We start from the raw sequence: 16482 nt of genomic DNA, 5'->3' as shown, positions 1-16482 counted from the left end.
GTTAGCATACGGCTCTGAAGCGAAGGTGCCCATAGAGGTCTTCGAGCCCACTCATAGGGTTCGCCATTACACCGATGAAGGAAACGAGGAAAGCCTTAGGATCGAGAAGAATTTCCTGGAAGAGCGAAGGGAAGCATCTCACGCTCACATGGTGGAATACAAGCAGGCTGTCAAGAGGTATCATGACAAGCGAATCCGACCCCGAGCTTTAAACCAAGTCGGGGACCTTTTTTTGCGTGATCGACAGGCTAGCTGACCCACTGAAGGGGGAAAGTTCGCAGTCAAGTAGGAGGGACCCTACGGAGAGCTGCCGTAATTCAAGCAGGCACCAACAAGTTGGAAACCTTAGAAGGGGAGCCTATTGATCGGATCTGGAATGTGATACGTTTAAAAACGTACTACCAGTAAAAGGTTAGCCCCGTGTATTCGTTAAAACGCAGCAAGATTGATGTTGCGAGTGGAGGTGCTTTAGTTGACAAGACATCAGAGGCTGCAAGAAATCTAATTGCAAACATGGCTGCAAATTCTCAACAGTGATGAGATACACAAGGATGTATTATTCCAAGTGGATGGGCGATTTCTACGGCAAATCGATACACAAGGATGCAACCATTGTTGAAGCTGAGGTCATTGCGAAAGGCCTTGCTTGGACGTGGAAGATGGGGATAAGAGATGTCGGGATTCAATCCGATGCGGGGAGAGTCCTCAACTGGCTAACTGGCAATACTGAGTTGAGAGGCCCTACATGCGATCACATTGATGGGATTAAATGGTGGCTTCAAAGAGATTGGAAAGTGACGCTTCGCAATATCACTCGCGAACAAAAGGAAAGTGTGGATGTTGTAACCTCTTGGAAGAGCTCATTGAGAAGGAAAGCATGCGGGCGTCTTGGTCGCACAATGACAATAACTAGTGCTTCCTTGGGGTTCGGAATGGAAGAGCTCATTCAGAAGGAAGGCATGCGGGCGTCTTGGTCGCACAGTGATAACAACTAGTGCTTCCCCGGGGTTCAGGGTTCATGTAAGGGGATTTGATCCCTTGCCCCAGGAGCATTCAAACCAGAAATCTTACCATATTAGCCAACTTAGAATTTATGATCATAAATGTATATCACATAACTATATGTTGAAAATTCTATATAATATATATAAGAGGTAATGAGATAGGATGGTGGGCCCCTTCCAAGAGTGGGCCCTGAGCAAGGGCCCAGCCTGCCCTTGCAAAATTCCTGGCCTGGCCGTTGGGATTTGGCAAATTATATCATGCACCGTGCGTCCTTTTGTTAAATGAAAAGAAACGGTGTTTGATTTCCGCCGTTTCGCACCCTTTCGCAAAAAGTAACCCTGTTATTCAGTGTCATTTTGTATATACTGCAGTTTCAGTTCAACACAACTACAGTTTCATTTCGATATAACTATAGTTTCATTCGATATTTATAGACTCAAATATGTGAAAATGTTATTTAATTTTATTTTATATACACTATAGTTTCATTAAAACACAACTACATGATCATTTTGATATAATTACAGCTCCATTGTACAATATACACTTAAATATGTGAAATGTTATTCAGTTTCATTTTATATACACTACAGTTTCATTTCACTATAACTACAGTATCATTTTGATAGTAATGCAGTCTCGGTTTAGATATATTGTAGTGTCAGTTGGTGTTTAATACACCAAATAAGCGGACTCCGTTAACTATAACGGCGGGCCGTTTCTTAACTTAAAGAAACGGCGCCATTTTTTACCGTGGTGCATATGTACACCGCAGTCTATGATATAACGACCCTTGGGATTTCGATTCACCATCACCGTCTTTGTCTTCCATAGACGTATTAGAATTTTATCACTAAAATAGGAGGACTAATGTCATTATATAGCATGATTGAATGAGAGCCACACAAGCTACTCCAACCATCCATACCCATAAATAATTAATGAATAAATCCAAACCATGAAGATGTCAAAATTAATTAAAACCACAAAAGCGCATTAAATATTATTAGCATTACCAACACGGCTACAGATAATTCTTAAGTACTACGTAGTACTTGTTATGAAACAAAAAGAAATGTGGATGTTCAAGTTGAGTTTTGAACCCTTAACCTCTTGTGCAAAAAGTAAACTTTTGTCCACCAAGCTACTTCAACTATAAGAATTATAAGAACATAATTGAATAAAGTATCTTTATTTGAAAAAAAAAATATCGTTATTTGAAAAATGAAATTTCTGAATGTAACTTAAAGAATGAGAAAAATCTCGTGGGAGGGACAATATGTAATTTGAGAAATATCTGTATTTGAAAAAAAAATTAAAAACGGGACTGGCAAATGTATCTTTATTTTAAAAAAAAAATTAAGAACGTAACTGAAAGAATGAGAAAAATCTTGTGGAAGGTACAATATATTTTATTTTTTTTGGAAGGAAAACATCGAATATATTAATTATGAGAAATCAACTACTGAATACATAAAGGATAATCTGAAAACCAACTACGAGGACCAGACAGTGAAGAAGCATCACGTGCCAACACATGAGCAATCTTATTCGCTGATCTATAGATAAAACGAAACGACACATAATCAAACTGCCGTTTTAGACTAAAGCAATCATTGAGGACACAACCCACATAAGAGTTATAAAGAGCCGAGGACCTCAAGGAAGAACAAACCAACTGACAATCTGACAAGATCACCAGATTTCGCCACCCGCACTCCATTGCACAGGATAACGCCTCTTTTATACCCATCGCCTCCGCAAGGTGTGGATCTTGAAGACATCGTACCGTTTTATTCCGACCCGCTATAAATGTCCCCTGCCTATCGTGAACCACCGCTGCCACCCCACCCTCATTCCTTTCAGCGAAGATAGTAGCATCTACATTAATGAAGTATAAGGCTTGAGGCGTGACACCATTATCCACAATTGTCGGTCCATTCACATGCACATGAGTGGTGCTGGAGTTGGTAGTCTGCCAACTTTCCAAAAGATTATTAACCTGCGCCATCACCCCTTCCAGAGACCATGGAACGTGACTCCAAACAAAATCATTCCTAGCCTTCCACACCGTCCAGCAACGAGCTACAAAAACATGCTTAACTTCAGTGTCCTTAGCTCCTAGCCAACCAGCCAACCATTCTTCCAGTGAATCAGAATTGGCGCTAGTTATAATGGGCGGTACATCATTCCACAAATCACGAGTGTAAGGGCAATCTCTCATAAGATGCAACACAGTTTCAGGGTATAACTGACATAAAGGGCACGTATGATCAATAGGGATACCACGACTGGTTAGATTAGTTCGTACCGGAAGAATTGCCCGTCCACACCGCCATAAAAAATTGAGGAACTTGGGAGGAATCCGAAGTGACCATATGGACCCCAAGCTGTAAATGACGAGTTACCATTATCTGTGTTCCCCATTGGTAAACGATAGCCTTGCTTAACCGAAAATATGCCACGCAGATCACCACGCCAACACCATTTACCCTCATACTCAGGCGAAACTGGCAGCTGCACAATTAAATCGACATCTCTAGCACAAAATAATTCATTGAGTAACGGAATATCCCAACTAGCACTGACCGAATCAATAAGGGCGGAAACCATCGCCGAACCATGATGTTCTGATCTTGAAGTAAGAGGATATGGGTTTTCGACATCCGGCATCCAAGGGTCTCCCCATATACGCGCCTGCCGACCATTGCCAATGCGGCGAAAGGAACCCTATTTTAGGATCGCCTGCCCCGCCAAGATTGACCGCGAACAATAGCTTGGATTGGCCCCTATATTTGCCTCAAGAAAAGAGCTTCTCGGGAAGTATCTGGTCTTGAAAATTTTTGCCACAATTGAATCAGGCTGCGATAAAATTCTCCATCCCTGTTTTGCTAAGGAGGGCCACATTAAACTCATGCAGACATTTAAATCCGAGACCTCCATAACGTTTTGGCATACACATGCGTGACCATGAGAGCCAATGCATACCTTTCCTTCCAGCACCTTTCGCGTTCCACCAGAACCGATTCATGAGCCTTTCCAAAGATTCACAAAAGGTAATAGGAAGATAATACATACTCATAGTATAAGTAGGGAAAGATCGAGCAATACTTTTAAGCAGAACCTCCTTACCTGCTCTTGAGAGAATTTTGTTATTCCATCCCCGGAAGCGTTGCTGCAACTTAGTCTCAATATAGCGAAAAACCTCTTTCTTGTTTCTCCCAATACCAAGCGGCAACCCCAAATATTTACCCGAAGAATCGGATCTGTGCATTCCAAAGGTAGCCGCTACTGCATTGCCATTTTGCACTCCCACATTCCTACTAAAGATAATGCATGATTTGGAGAAATTCACTGCTTGACCCGACATACGTTCATACTCAAGCAGACAGTTCTTAACCACCATGGCTTCCTCAACTGTAGCTTTAAAGAACACAAGGCTATCATCAGCGAAGAATAGATGGGAGATCTTCATATATAGGGGATTCGATCGAGGCAGAGGGGTCCATTACCATGCAGGTTGAGATCGGCAGTTATCTCGACATACAAAACCTGGATATGAAATTCATCGTTGTCGATTTAGCCTGCTCCCACAACGCCATTCTCGGACGACCCGGGCTGGAGGACCTGGGAGCACTGATCTCAGTCGAGCATCTGTGTCTAAAATTCCGCACGTCGACAGGAGTGGGCACGGTACGTTGCGACCGAAGAGTCGCCCGCGAGTGCTACTAACAGGCATGCCGGGGAATGGGAAAACGAGAAATGCAAGTGCATGAGATCACTGAGCGGCCCGCAAAGAAAGTAATGCCGGCTCGCCCTGAACTGGCCGTGGAATTAGAAGAAGTGGAGATCGACCTTGCCCGACTAGAGAGGCGGGTAAGAATCGGAGTCGGCCTCCGGGAGGATATACGAGCAGAAGTTATACGTGTGCTCCGTGAGAACCGCCTGGGGGCCAGAGGACATGCTGGGTGTGGACCGTTTTATCATTTCTCACTGACTCGCGGTAGACCCCGGCCATCGGCTCGTGATTCAGAAAAAGCGATATTTAGCCAACGACCGAAGAGAATTCGTGAAGAAGGAGGTGAGCACGTTGCTGGCTACCGGCCACATCCGAGTGCTTCCAAATAATTCTTAAATACAACCTACAAGGAGGTGAGCACGTTGCTCAACCCTAAAAAATGCGTCTTTGCCGTGCAAGGAGGGAAATTTCGGGGCTACATGGTGACCAAATGGGGCATTGAGTCGAACCCCGAGAAGTCCAAGCCATCATGGACATGCAACTTCCCAGCACCATAAAAGATCTTCAAAGGTTGACCGGCCGACTGGCCGCTTTAAGTCGGTTCCTAAGCAGGTTGGCAGACAAGAGGCTTCACATGGACCTCCGAGTGTCAAGAGTCTTTCGAAGAGCTGAAGAGGTACCTCTCGACGCCTCCTGTTGTAACACCCTGAAATTTTCAGACTTTTGAAGCTTATATAATAAAGGTAAATTCTCATTAAATCCCAAAACATAACATAAGAGTACGGGGTGCTATGCCACACCTAAGCTAGAGAACTCAGGTGCACAGGTTTACTAACTAGAATCCTCAATAATATCAATACATAAGCATGGCACGCGAGCCGAAAGGGAAACTATCTACTCTACGCTCCGGATCTCTAGCGCGCTCAAGTGTCTACTCATCTGTGCCTGAAAGTCAAATATATCTGTTCAGCGAGAGATGCTGGTAACCCACTCTAACACGTTGAAATACAATACATATAGACATATATATATATAGATATAAGAAGAATCCATTTTGAAGCATGAAGATATATCCTAGGAGACTCTAGCTTTAAAACAGGGAATAGACTCGACAGATAGGGATAAGCACAACCAACTGTTATAACCAAACATATATAGATACTAGCATATATCCTATAGTCACAATTTCACTTCATATCATTCATAACACCAATCAATCTGTATCTCCTCACACAAGCACACTATGATGGCGCCACAGGACCAATCGCATGCCCATACATGAGGGTCAGCGCATATAGCTCTGACATGGCCCCGCAGCACCCTGCCTCGCATCGCAACACGAAGGGGTCGATCGCAACCGACCGATGAACAGTAGCTCATCATAATGTTTGATCGCAACCAAACAGTGGACCGCAGCCCAAGAGTAGTCATCTGACCGCAGCCAGGAATATAAACCGCAGCTCATGTAAAACGTTTGATCGCAACCAAACGGTGGACCGCAGCCCGAGAGTGTAAATCTGACCGCAGCCAGCTTCTGAACCGCAGCTCAGGAATAACCAATTTGATTGCAACGAAATTGGGGTATCATGTGCACGTAACACATAGCAAGCACATGCAACCCACATTGACACATTGAGAAGGGGGAGAAATCGTATAACGAAACCTATGCGTGGTCATCCACACACTAGGAATAATCCTAAGGGGTTCATACTTCTTTCACCTAGGCCAACGGGATACCGATTCAACTAGCATGCGATATATATGACTCATTTAACCTACGAATGGTACCCGAAACATCAACTAGACATAGGCACGATAGACGGAGTCCGTTGGGACGCCACAGGGGTCGGGGAACATCAAATGGGGAAGCCGGGATCCCGGGGTGGGATAATTTCCAGCGGATAGCTGGTGGGTGAAGGGTCACCCGTCGGCGACAAGTCTCCGGGCAGCGGGTGCCCGGCGGGCAGTCGCCTGCCTGCTGCCGGCGGCGTTAATTCCGGCCGCGGGTAGGTGGCGGGTCCCGTACCCCCCACGGACTCTTTTTCACAATAAACGCTCCGGGATCCTTTGTGGACAATTAACGGATCAAAATCAATAATCATATGGCACGTATCCTATAGTAATTTCTAAACCAACAACAACACCAGAGCATGCGAATTCCCACCCAATACATCAAGAATAACACAATACGAATTTCACGATACATCCTAGGGCTCTAATCATATTTAAATCATCAAGAACATAACTCATCTTTTAATATCAAGAAACATTAAGATTCATCAAGAATATCACACAATCATCAAGAATCACTTATCATCATCAAGATTATCAAGATCCCACATAAAATCATATCACCAATTATCAAGATCACATCATCAACATCATAAACGATTCATCAAGACACAAGAATATAGAGGGATGCCTAAGAGGGAGATCATAGCTAAGAAAATAGGTTTTGTTGAGACATGGGTTACTTCTTAGCCTTAATTAATTTCCTTGGCTATGAAGGGTCTTTCTCTAAGCTTTCTTCTTTCTTGATTTCTCCTAAGGGAATTCTTGGAACTCTTCGTGTGGTGAGAGATTATTGTGGTGTAAGATCTAGGTGCCTCCTATGACCCTATATATATATATATATATATATATATATATATATATATATATATATATATATATATATATTCCTAAGAGTACAGTCCTAATTGGGGTCTAAATACTATGGGCTTACTTAATTCTATTCCTTATAAGACTAAGGACTTGTTTTAGGGATAAGGGTCCATGGTCCATAGTGGACCATATTAATTAATTAATTAAAAAGAATCATAATCTGAATGGTAAAATGCCTACTTCCTTTATTCTTAATAGATAACTAGGTCTAGGATTCCTAGTTAGAATCTGACTAGTAAAAGGTTTACTTTCTTTATTCCTAATAGGCTTAAACTCTAGTTTAGGCAAGGGTCCACGATTCATGGTGGGCCTTATTAATTATTTAAAGGGAAACCTACCAAATTAAATCATATTTAATTATTATTAACGGGATTAATTAAATAATTAATCCGGGATTGAAGGCCGTAACACGGGGTGTTACACCTGTATTTTATACTCCGCAGGTCGGCGAACCCCTGTATCTGTACTTAGCGGTATCATCTAAGGCTGTCAGTTCAGTGCTCATTCGGGAAGAAGAGCGGGCTCAGCATCTGGTTTATTACGTCAGCCGATCCTTGAAATCGGCCGAGACTCGCTATACACCCCTAGAAAAGGTGGTGTATGCACTAGTGGTCAGAGTGCGGAAGTTGACACCTTACTTTCAGGCACACACTGTCTGGGTCTTAACTGATCAACCCTTGGGAGGCGTGCTACGTAACCCCACGTCCTAAGGACGACTCGTCAAGTGGGCCGTGGAATTGACCCAATATGGAATTGAGTACCAACCCCGCCCTTCGATCAAGGGGCAAACGTTGACTGACTTCCTGGTCAAGTGCACAGTGGGAGAAGTCGATGGAATCCCAACCTCGGGAAAAGATACGGGAGAATGGTGGGAGCAACATGCCGACAGAGCTGCGAGTAGCCAGCATTGAGGTGGTGGAGTTATGTTAATGTAACACCCCAAAATTTTTAAACTTTTAAAGACTTATATAATATGGGTACCTAAAGTTAATTAATCTTTTTTGCAGGATGTTTGGTACATTGATAGTGGTTGCTCACGCCACATGACTAGAAATAAATCATATCTAGTGAATTTCAAAGAAATCGATGGACCAAAAGTTATTTTCGGTGGAAATCAAAATTATGGAATTACAAAAGGAGTTGGCACGATCAAGAAAAATGGTTTGAAGATTGAAGATGTTTCTTTCGTTGAAGGATTAAAATTTAATTTGTTGAGAACTAGTCAATTTTGTGATAAAGGCTATCTTGTAGAATTTTCTAAAGATAATTGCCTAATAAAAAATGAGCTCACAAATGAGATTATTTTATCTGGAAAACGGCGAAAGAATATGTATATTGTGGATTGGAGAACAAGCAAAGATTCAGTGTGCTTAATGGCCAGAAATTCGAATGAAGCTAATTGGGAATGGCACAGAAAGCTCAACCACTTAAACTTCAAGACTATCAATCAACTTGCAAAGAAGAATCTAGTTGAAGGCTTGCCAGATATTATCTTCAAGAAGGACCAAGTGTGTGACGCATGCCAACGCGGAAAGCAAATCAAATCGTCATTCAAATCAAAGACACACGAGTCAACGTCAAGACCGATAAGCTTGCTACATATGAACTTATTTGGACCGGTTGATCCAATAAGTGTAAGTGGTAAGAAATATACTCTCGTTGTTGTTGATGATTTTTCCAGGTACACTTGGACCGTGTTCATCAAGAAGAAAAATGAAGTTGAGCAAGTTCTACCGAAGCTGTTGAAGCAACTACAAAATGAGAAAGAATTGCAAATATCAAAAATACGAACGGATCGCGGAACCGAGTTAGTAAATGGAGTTATACAAGCTTTTTGCAATTCACATGGAATTTCTCATCAATTATCTGCCGCAAGAACACCGCAACAAAACGGTGTTGCCGAAAGAAGAAACCGGACGCTCAAAGAAGCCGCACGAGTGATGATTAGTGCTGCCGGTCTCCCGAAACGCTATTGGGCGGAAGCTATCAACACTGCTTGCTACACGCAAAATCGAAGCATGATCCATAAGCAGTACAAGAAGACGCAATATGAGCTATATAAAGGGAGAAAACCAAATATTGGTTATTTTCATATATTTGGATGCAAATGTTTTATTCATATTAATGATAAATTGCATCTAAAAGCTTTTGATGAGCGTGCAGATGAAGGAATTTTTCTAGGATATTCAGCTACCAGCAAGGCGTACAGAGTTCTGAATAAAAGATCAATGGTGGTTGAAGAATCCATACACGTGGTATTTGATGAAAAATCACAGATCAAGAATGATGCACTGGACGAAGAAATTGCACAAAATGGTAACAAGTGTCATATTGATTTTTGTGATACTAATGATACGTGTGAAGATGATGTTTTGCAGGGAATGGATGAGTTGGAAATTAATTCTCTAGAAAATCCCATCCCTCACCCAGAAGAAGTTGGAAATTCTTTAAATAATAATTTTGGGAGTGATGCCTCACGTGGGAATGAGGATGCAGTACAAGTTGGTGATCCAATTAATGATCAAATTGGATGTGATGTTGGTAATCAATTTCAAGACAATTTAATTGATGAAATTCGAACCAACACTGCAAATTCACAACAAATGGATCCACCCAGTACCATGCACCCATTTCAACCAGATTTAAGATGGCTCAAAAATCACCTTCTAGAATTAATTATTGGGAATATCCATGAAGGCATGAAAACAAGATCATCTACCATGGAAGCATTGTTCACGTGTTACCTATCTCAAATTGAACCGAAAGAAGTGCACGAAGCTCTTAATGATCCGGATTGGATAAATGCTATGCAAGAAGAGCTCGATCAATTTAAAAGAAATGATGTTTGGGAACTTGTTCCAAGACCGGGGAACCACAACGTTGTAGGAACCAAATGGGTCTTCCGGAACAAAGCAAACGAAGAAGGCGTGATTGTTAGGAATAAAGCAAGGCTCGTTGCAAAAGGATACTCGCAAGAAGAAGGAATATATTTTGATGAAACCTTTGCACCGGTGGCCCGACTTGAAGCAATCAGAATTTTCCTAGCCTACGCCGCACACAAAGATTTCACTGTTTATCAAATAGACGTGAAAAGCGCATTCTTAAATGGTCTACTCGAAGAAGAAGTTTATGTCGAACAACCCCCAGGTTTTGAGGTAAAAGGCGAAGGTGATAAAGTCTACAAACTTAAAAAGGCATTGTATGGGTTGAAACAAGCACCTAGAGCTTGGTATGATACTTTGTCAATGTTCTTGATAAGCTGTGGATTCACCAAAGGCCTTGTTGACAAAACATTATTTAGAATTCAAGATGGTGATCATATTTTATTAGTGCAAATTTATGTTGATGATATTATTTTTGGAAGCACTAACAATTCTTTGTGTGAGAAATTTTCGAAGCTTATGCAGAATAAATTCGAAATGAGCATGATGGGTGAATTAAATTACTTCTTGGGCTTACAAGTCAAACAACTGAAAGAAGGAGTATTCATCAATCAAGCAAAGTACACTCGCGACTTGATAAAGAAGTTTGGCCTTGAAGGAAAACCATCGATCAAAATTCCAATGAGCACATCAACAAGGCTAGACAAAGATGAAGATGGAAAGGATGTCGATCAAACAAAATATAGAGGAATGATTGGTTCTCTTCTATATCTTACTGCAAGCAGGCCGGACATTTCTTATGCTGTGGGAGTGTGTGCAAGATTCCAAGCAAATCCTAAAGAAAGCCACCTCACCGCAACGAAGAAGATCATACGATATCTGAAAGGCACAATCAATGTTGGATTGTGGTATCCAAAAGGTACAGATTTTACACTAACGGGTTTTTCAGATGCGGATTTTGCAGGTTGCAAAATAGACAGAAAAAGCACTTCTAGGACATGCCAGTTCTTGGGGGGAAGGCTTGTTTCTTGGTTCAGCAAAAAGCAAAATTCCATCGCAACTAGTACCGCCGAGGCCGAATATATTGCTGCAGGAAGTTGTTGTGCACAAATTTTGTGGATGAAGCAACAATTGAAGGATTACGGAGTTAATTGTGATGACGTTAGTATTTATTGTTATAATACTAGTGCAATCGCTATCACTCACAATCCGGTGCTTCACTCAAGAACCAAACATATCGACATTCGACACCATTTCATAAGGGATCACGTTGAAAAGAAAAATCTGAAGATCGAATATATCCCTACGGAGAACCAAGTTGCTCATATTCTCATGAAGCCTTTATGCGAAACGAGATTTTCAACCTTAAGGCACGAGTTGGGGATGATCGAAATGAGCTAAGTATCACTGATCTTAATTTCTCAATTTAAATTGATACTTGTGCTCAAAATAAATTGTTTTACGTAAATAAATTATTTTATGTGTTTATATGCATGTTTTATTCGAAATTTTTATGTGATAAAATTGCAATATGTGTTAGGAACCTATTTGTGTATTTGCATGTGTTATTTAACGTGAGATCATATGCCATGCAAAATTTATTTGATAAAATGTGCAATTCGTGATTTATTTGTTAATTTGTTTTAAATTGCATGTTTTAATGTGTTAATCAGTTTTTAAGCATGTGTTCATGTTTCTGTAAATTAACTAACCTTTTTGCATGAACAATTTGCTCTAAAAATGATTTACCGTGTTCGTTTATTTTATATGTGCCTAATGTGATTTAATATGTTTTATGTGTATTTCGTACATGTATATGATATAATGTGTTAAAATGCCGAATGCTTTTTGTTAGTTTCTAAAATTTTTAGAATCTAATTTTGCATGTTTAATTTATATAAAGTTGTTTCTAATTATAAATTAGGAATATGTGTTTTAATTGTGTTAATTTCCAAAATATGTTTGTTTTTAATTAGGAATGCCGTGTATATGTGTTTAATATTTTGGTATGTGTGTTAATTATTTGTGGAGTAATTTTTGCTACTAACGAGATGTTTGAGTATGTTTGTATCTGTGGTACACGTTTTTGAGAAGGAAATCAGGAGATAAAGGAGGAAAATCAGAGTTTAATTGGGTATCAAACCTCCACCCATAAACTCCTACTCTTTCTAAACCTCCACCCAACCTAAAACCTCCCCCCATAAACCTCTCCTAGATCAAATCTTTCCAAACTGATCTACTCTCTCTCTCAAATCGGCACCCCATACCTTCTCTCGGCTTAATGATTTCAATCGTCTCCCACAGAGCAATTAAAGCCTAACCCCTTTTTAAACTCACCCCTCTAAACTGTTGCCCATCAAATCTCTTCCCATCCACCGCCATCTCGGCCAATGAAAAGTCTTGCCGCTATCCATCACATCCGTAAACTCTAAACGACGGCAAGGAGTATTAACTCTCCATCGGCAAGTGAACCGATAGTCTCACTGACCGCCCTATATATTGGGAGACAGTCGAGACAAACCTGCTGTGGAAGATTTTGTTGTTTGAATTTTTGCAGGTGCAAGATGGTGTCCAGCGAGTCACAAGAGAACGAGATGAGGAAGCAAAGTCCGAGAACTTGGGAGAAAGTTCTCAACCAACCGCGAAAGGCAACACGCACGGACGGACGTAAGAAGGCCGGAGAAACACCAAGCAACCCTCTGGTGTTGATATCTGAAGAAAAGGAGCAAGAAAACGAGTCACCACAAATTCAAGCAGTTGCAGAATCACCACCGCGTGAACTAGGTTTTATCTATGAAGAAGATGATGGTGCCAAGAAACCATTGGCAGAACAAGACCGAGTGGAAGGGTCTGAGCCTCCATTCATGAAGTTCTCACCAGTTGTTCAACAGGATATGTATGCTGAGATTCTGAATATGAGCAATTCAGAATATCTCCTGTATTTAAAACAACTGACTTTTGGACCGGTTCTACCTCCTCCTGGTTTCGGTTTTGATGGGCTCTATCAACCTCCTCCTCCTCCAGAGCCTCTCCCGAATTTTCCACCAAGTCTGCCTGTTCTTGCACCACTGCCAGAAGAAGTCCCTCCTCCTCCACCGCCTCCTCAGCAGATGCCACTCAACCCGTTCATCCGTCCTCCAGTGGACTTTACTAGGTTTTTCAATCAAACCTACTCATCTTCAAGCTCTAACGGGTCGATGTTTGAGGAAAGCGAGTCCAGTGATGACTCTGGACCTGGATATGCACCTTCACCGCCCGGAGGCTATGGGATAGACTATGAATCAGATGATTGCATGAGCACTAGTTTCTCTGCCTGTTGAAGAAGTGTGTTGTTAACTCTCTCTCTCTCTCCTTCTCCCCACGAAGGAGATAAATAAAAGTTTTTATGGATGTTTTTGCTACTGGTTTTCTGCCTCTCTGACTTTCTATCTCTCCTACAAAATGAAAAATCCCTAAGTCCTTTAAAAAGAAGAAAAAGTCTCGTAGCCAAGAAGATAAAATAAAAAATTAAAAAAAAGGGAAAATATGAATAAAAGAATTAAAAAAAAAATTATATATATTTTATGGCTACAAAAGGGATAAAAGAATAGAAGAATTAAGAGGAGAAGTGTCAGAAGTTTTAAGGAGAAATATACCAGTGGAAGTTACAGTTGAAGTTGCTATGGAGAACATGGAGCAATTATCCGGTGTACTGCCAGTACACAATACCGAGTCTACCATGCACATCATGGACCCTGTTCTACAAAATGAAGATGTATTTACAGAGAACTACACAAGAACAGAGGTCTTAGAAGAAGAAATTGGTGATCTTAATCAAGAAGCCGAATCACCTGAAGAAGAAGGGATGCAACTTATTGATACAGTTATTCTCACAAATCCGAATAGAAGTCCGTTCGGATCCCCTCAAAATTTTGTGCAGATGGATGAACAAGAAGATGGCATATTCTCATCCTTATTTGCCAAAGTAGCCGAATCCAGTGATGTTGTTTGTCAAACAATTGGAGAAAAGTTGGTTGAACAAAACCAAATGCTAGAACAACAACACACGGATACCCGAGTCAGTCTGAAAGAATTAATGGATCATCAAAATTCTTTGAAGACTCATATTGACAAAGCAGAAAGAATCTTGAAAGGAGAAGTGACGAAAGGCTTACTTGAAGTCATTCAGCTCATGAAGAAGGAGCGTGAAGCAGCTGAAAAGATTCACAACGAACGTCACTTGCGACAAATCAAAGCGATTCAAGATCAAGAAAGCCGAATCAACAAACTTGAAGCTGAGCTCGCAGTTACAACAAACAAGCTGGACAACGTGCAAACCGTTTCCATTGAAACGCATAACAGTGTTGAAACTGTGAAGGCAAACCAAGACCAAGATTTTAAGACCCTTGCATTTTTGGTTGATAACGCCAAAAGGGGGGAAGAAATTCTCAGTCACTTGGCTTTGCAACAACAAGAATTTATTTTTGGAAGCCAACAACAGCCAGTAAAATCTACTCAAGGTAGAGGCCGAAGCTGAGGACAATCCTCAAAAGAACCATCTCCGATTGGTTTTGCTCAGTTCGCGAATCCTAGTCTTGGTACTACATCAAAGGTTGTTGAAACTCGTGACTGGCTTGAATGCTCAAAAGGTCTCATCACTCAGACAACCGTATGGACGAAGGAAAATTTACCAAGCATGATCAAGAAATGGCCTGCAGCCGATCAAGCCCAATGGATCTCGGACAAAAATAAAGAAGAAGAAGGTAAACGGAGAAGAACCGAGATGTGGTATGAACTAAGAGATTTCACCGGAACTATGGGCATGAATCTTGGAGAAGAAAGAAGCTTCGAAGAATGTATTGTATGGTGGGAAGCTGGAGTTCTTCCGGGCACCAATCTGAGGGAAGCTTTTGGATTCTATATGGCTGGACAAGTTACAAAGAGATTTCAGAATGCAAAGTTCAAAGATGATTTCTTCAAGCTCAGGGAACATATCAAGGATATTTTGAAGAAAGACATGGGAGTGAAGAAACCCAGAAGGTAATCTGGAAAATTCTCTTAAGATAATATATCCTCTATTTTCGAACCTCTGTTGCATTTTTCTCAATAAATTCGAAATATATCAATAATAATTTCCCAAGGTCTATTTTGAGTCTTTAATTTTATTTGTTTAATGTAATTAGATTTTCGTGAATTAAAAGACAAGAAATATGTCAAACGCACGTAAAAATTAAAAAATTTGATGACGATCAAAATAAAAATAATTCAAGATGCGTTTAGGAGCTTGTCTAAAAATTAATTCACAATTTTCTTTTGATTGTGTCTAGAAAACCATTGTAAACTCATCTTGGCTTTGTCAAATAAAATTGAGTAAAAAGATTATTTTTCAAAGACTTAAAGCCAATGACTGAGTATAGGTTTTGGCATTATCAAAAGGGGGGAAATTGTTAGGAATAAAGTGTAATGGTTTTGATATGCCAAATATGTATTTGTAGATCCCCCAATTTTATTTTATAGGTCTAGTAGAGTCTTAGACCGTGATCGGGAAATTATTTAAGTTGCAAAAGAGAAAAATAGAGGAAGATGCATGAAAATGGAAGAAGAGGATATCAAGCCTAAAATCAAGAATTTGTCTGGAGAAAATGGCAAATTGAAGAAGAAGATGAATGGTGTAATATTCACGTCAAAGCTACTAAAGAAGATATCCCAGAAGAATTTTCGTGAAGAAAATTAAGATTCGAAGAATGCATGAAATTAACTTGGAGATCAAGCATCTATGGAAAGAAAGGAGTACATCAAAGAAGATTGGAGATTTACTCAATAAGTTGTACGAACGAAGTGGATAATGCTTGATATATTATGCGAAATGGCTCAAGTTCAAAACTCACCATCAATAATTTTACAAGGTAAAATTTGGGAAGCCAAATTAATTTAATCTGATGGAGTTGGGCGCTAGTCTACCTATAGGCGTCGATTACAAGTGGAGGAGCAATTGCACTTGGGAGCCAATTCAAAGGGAAGGAGCAATTGCACTTGGGAGCCAATTCAAAGGGAATTGGGAGCCGATTTCATAGCAATTGAAATTGGGAGCTAGTTTCGAAGCAATTGAAGTTGGGAGCCAGTTTCAGAGAAATTAAATCAATTGGAATTGGGAGCTAGTTCGAAGGAATTGAAATTGGGAGCTAGTTCAGAGAAATTGAAATTGGGAGCAAG

The 16482-nt window shown here is 40.6% G+C and overlaps 1 protein-coding gene across 1 annotated transcript; it reads right to left on the bottom strand.

Annotated features, from left to right (window-relative positions):
• Positions 1–2467: 2467 nt before the first annotated feature.
• On the bottom strand, positions 2468–4480 carry LOC109186207. The gene is made up of 4 exons (XM_019336141.1): positions 3994–4480; positions 3770–3896; positions 3414–3522; positions 2468–3256 (listed from the first exon to the last, which is right to left on the bottom strand). The coding sequence occupies exons 1-4, from the start codon at positions 4478–4480 to the stop codon at positions 2468–2470; spliced, it is 1512 nt and encodes a 503-aa protein (XP_019191686.1).
• Positions 4481–16482: the final 12002 nt, after the last annotated feature.

The sequence above is a fragment of the Ipomoea nil genome, unplaced genomic scaffold, assembly GCF_001879475.1.
Source record: "Ipomoea nil cultivar Tokyo-kokei standard unplaced genomic scaffold, Asagao_1.1 scaffold1407, whole genome shotgun sequence".
In the NCBI taxonomy this organism is placed as follows: domain Eukaryota; kingdom Viridiplantae; phylum Streptophyta; class Magnoliopsida; order Solanales; family Convolvulaceae; genus Ipomoea; species Ipomoea nil.
This window is presented reverse-complemented; position numbering and strand designations above follow the sequence as displayed.

Coding starts and splice junctions, on each gene's coding strand:
- LOC109186207 (XM_019336141.1), bottom strand. CDS start 4,480: ATGAAGATCTCCCATCTATTCTTCGCTGATGATAGCCTTGTGTTCTTT. Junction 3,897..3,993: donor GAAAGGTGCTGGAAGGAAAG/GTATGCATTGGC, acceptor GGCCCTCCTTAG/CAAAACAGGGATGGAGAATT. Junction 3,257..3,413: donor AATGGGGAACACAGATAATG/GTAACTCGTCAT, acceptor CCTTTATGTCAG/TTATACCCTGAAACTGTGTT.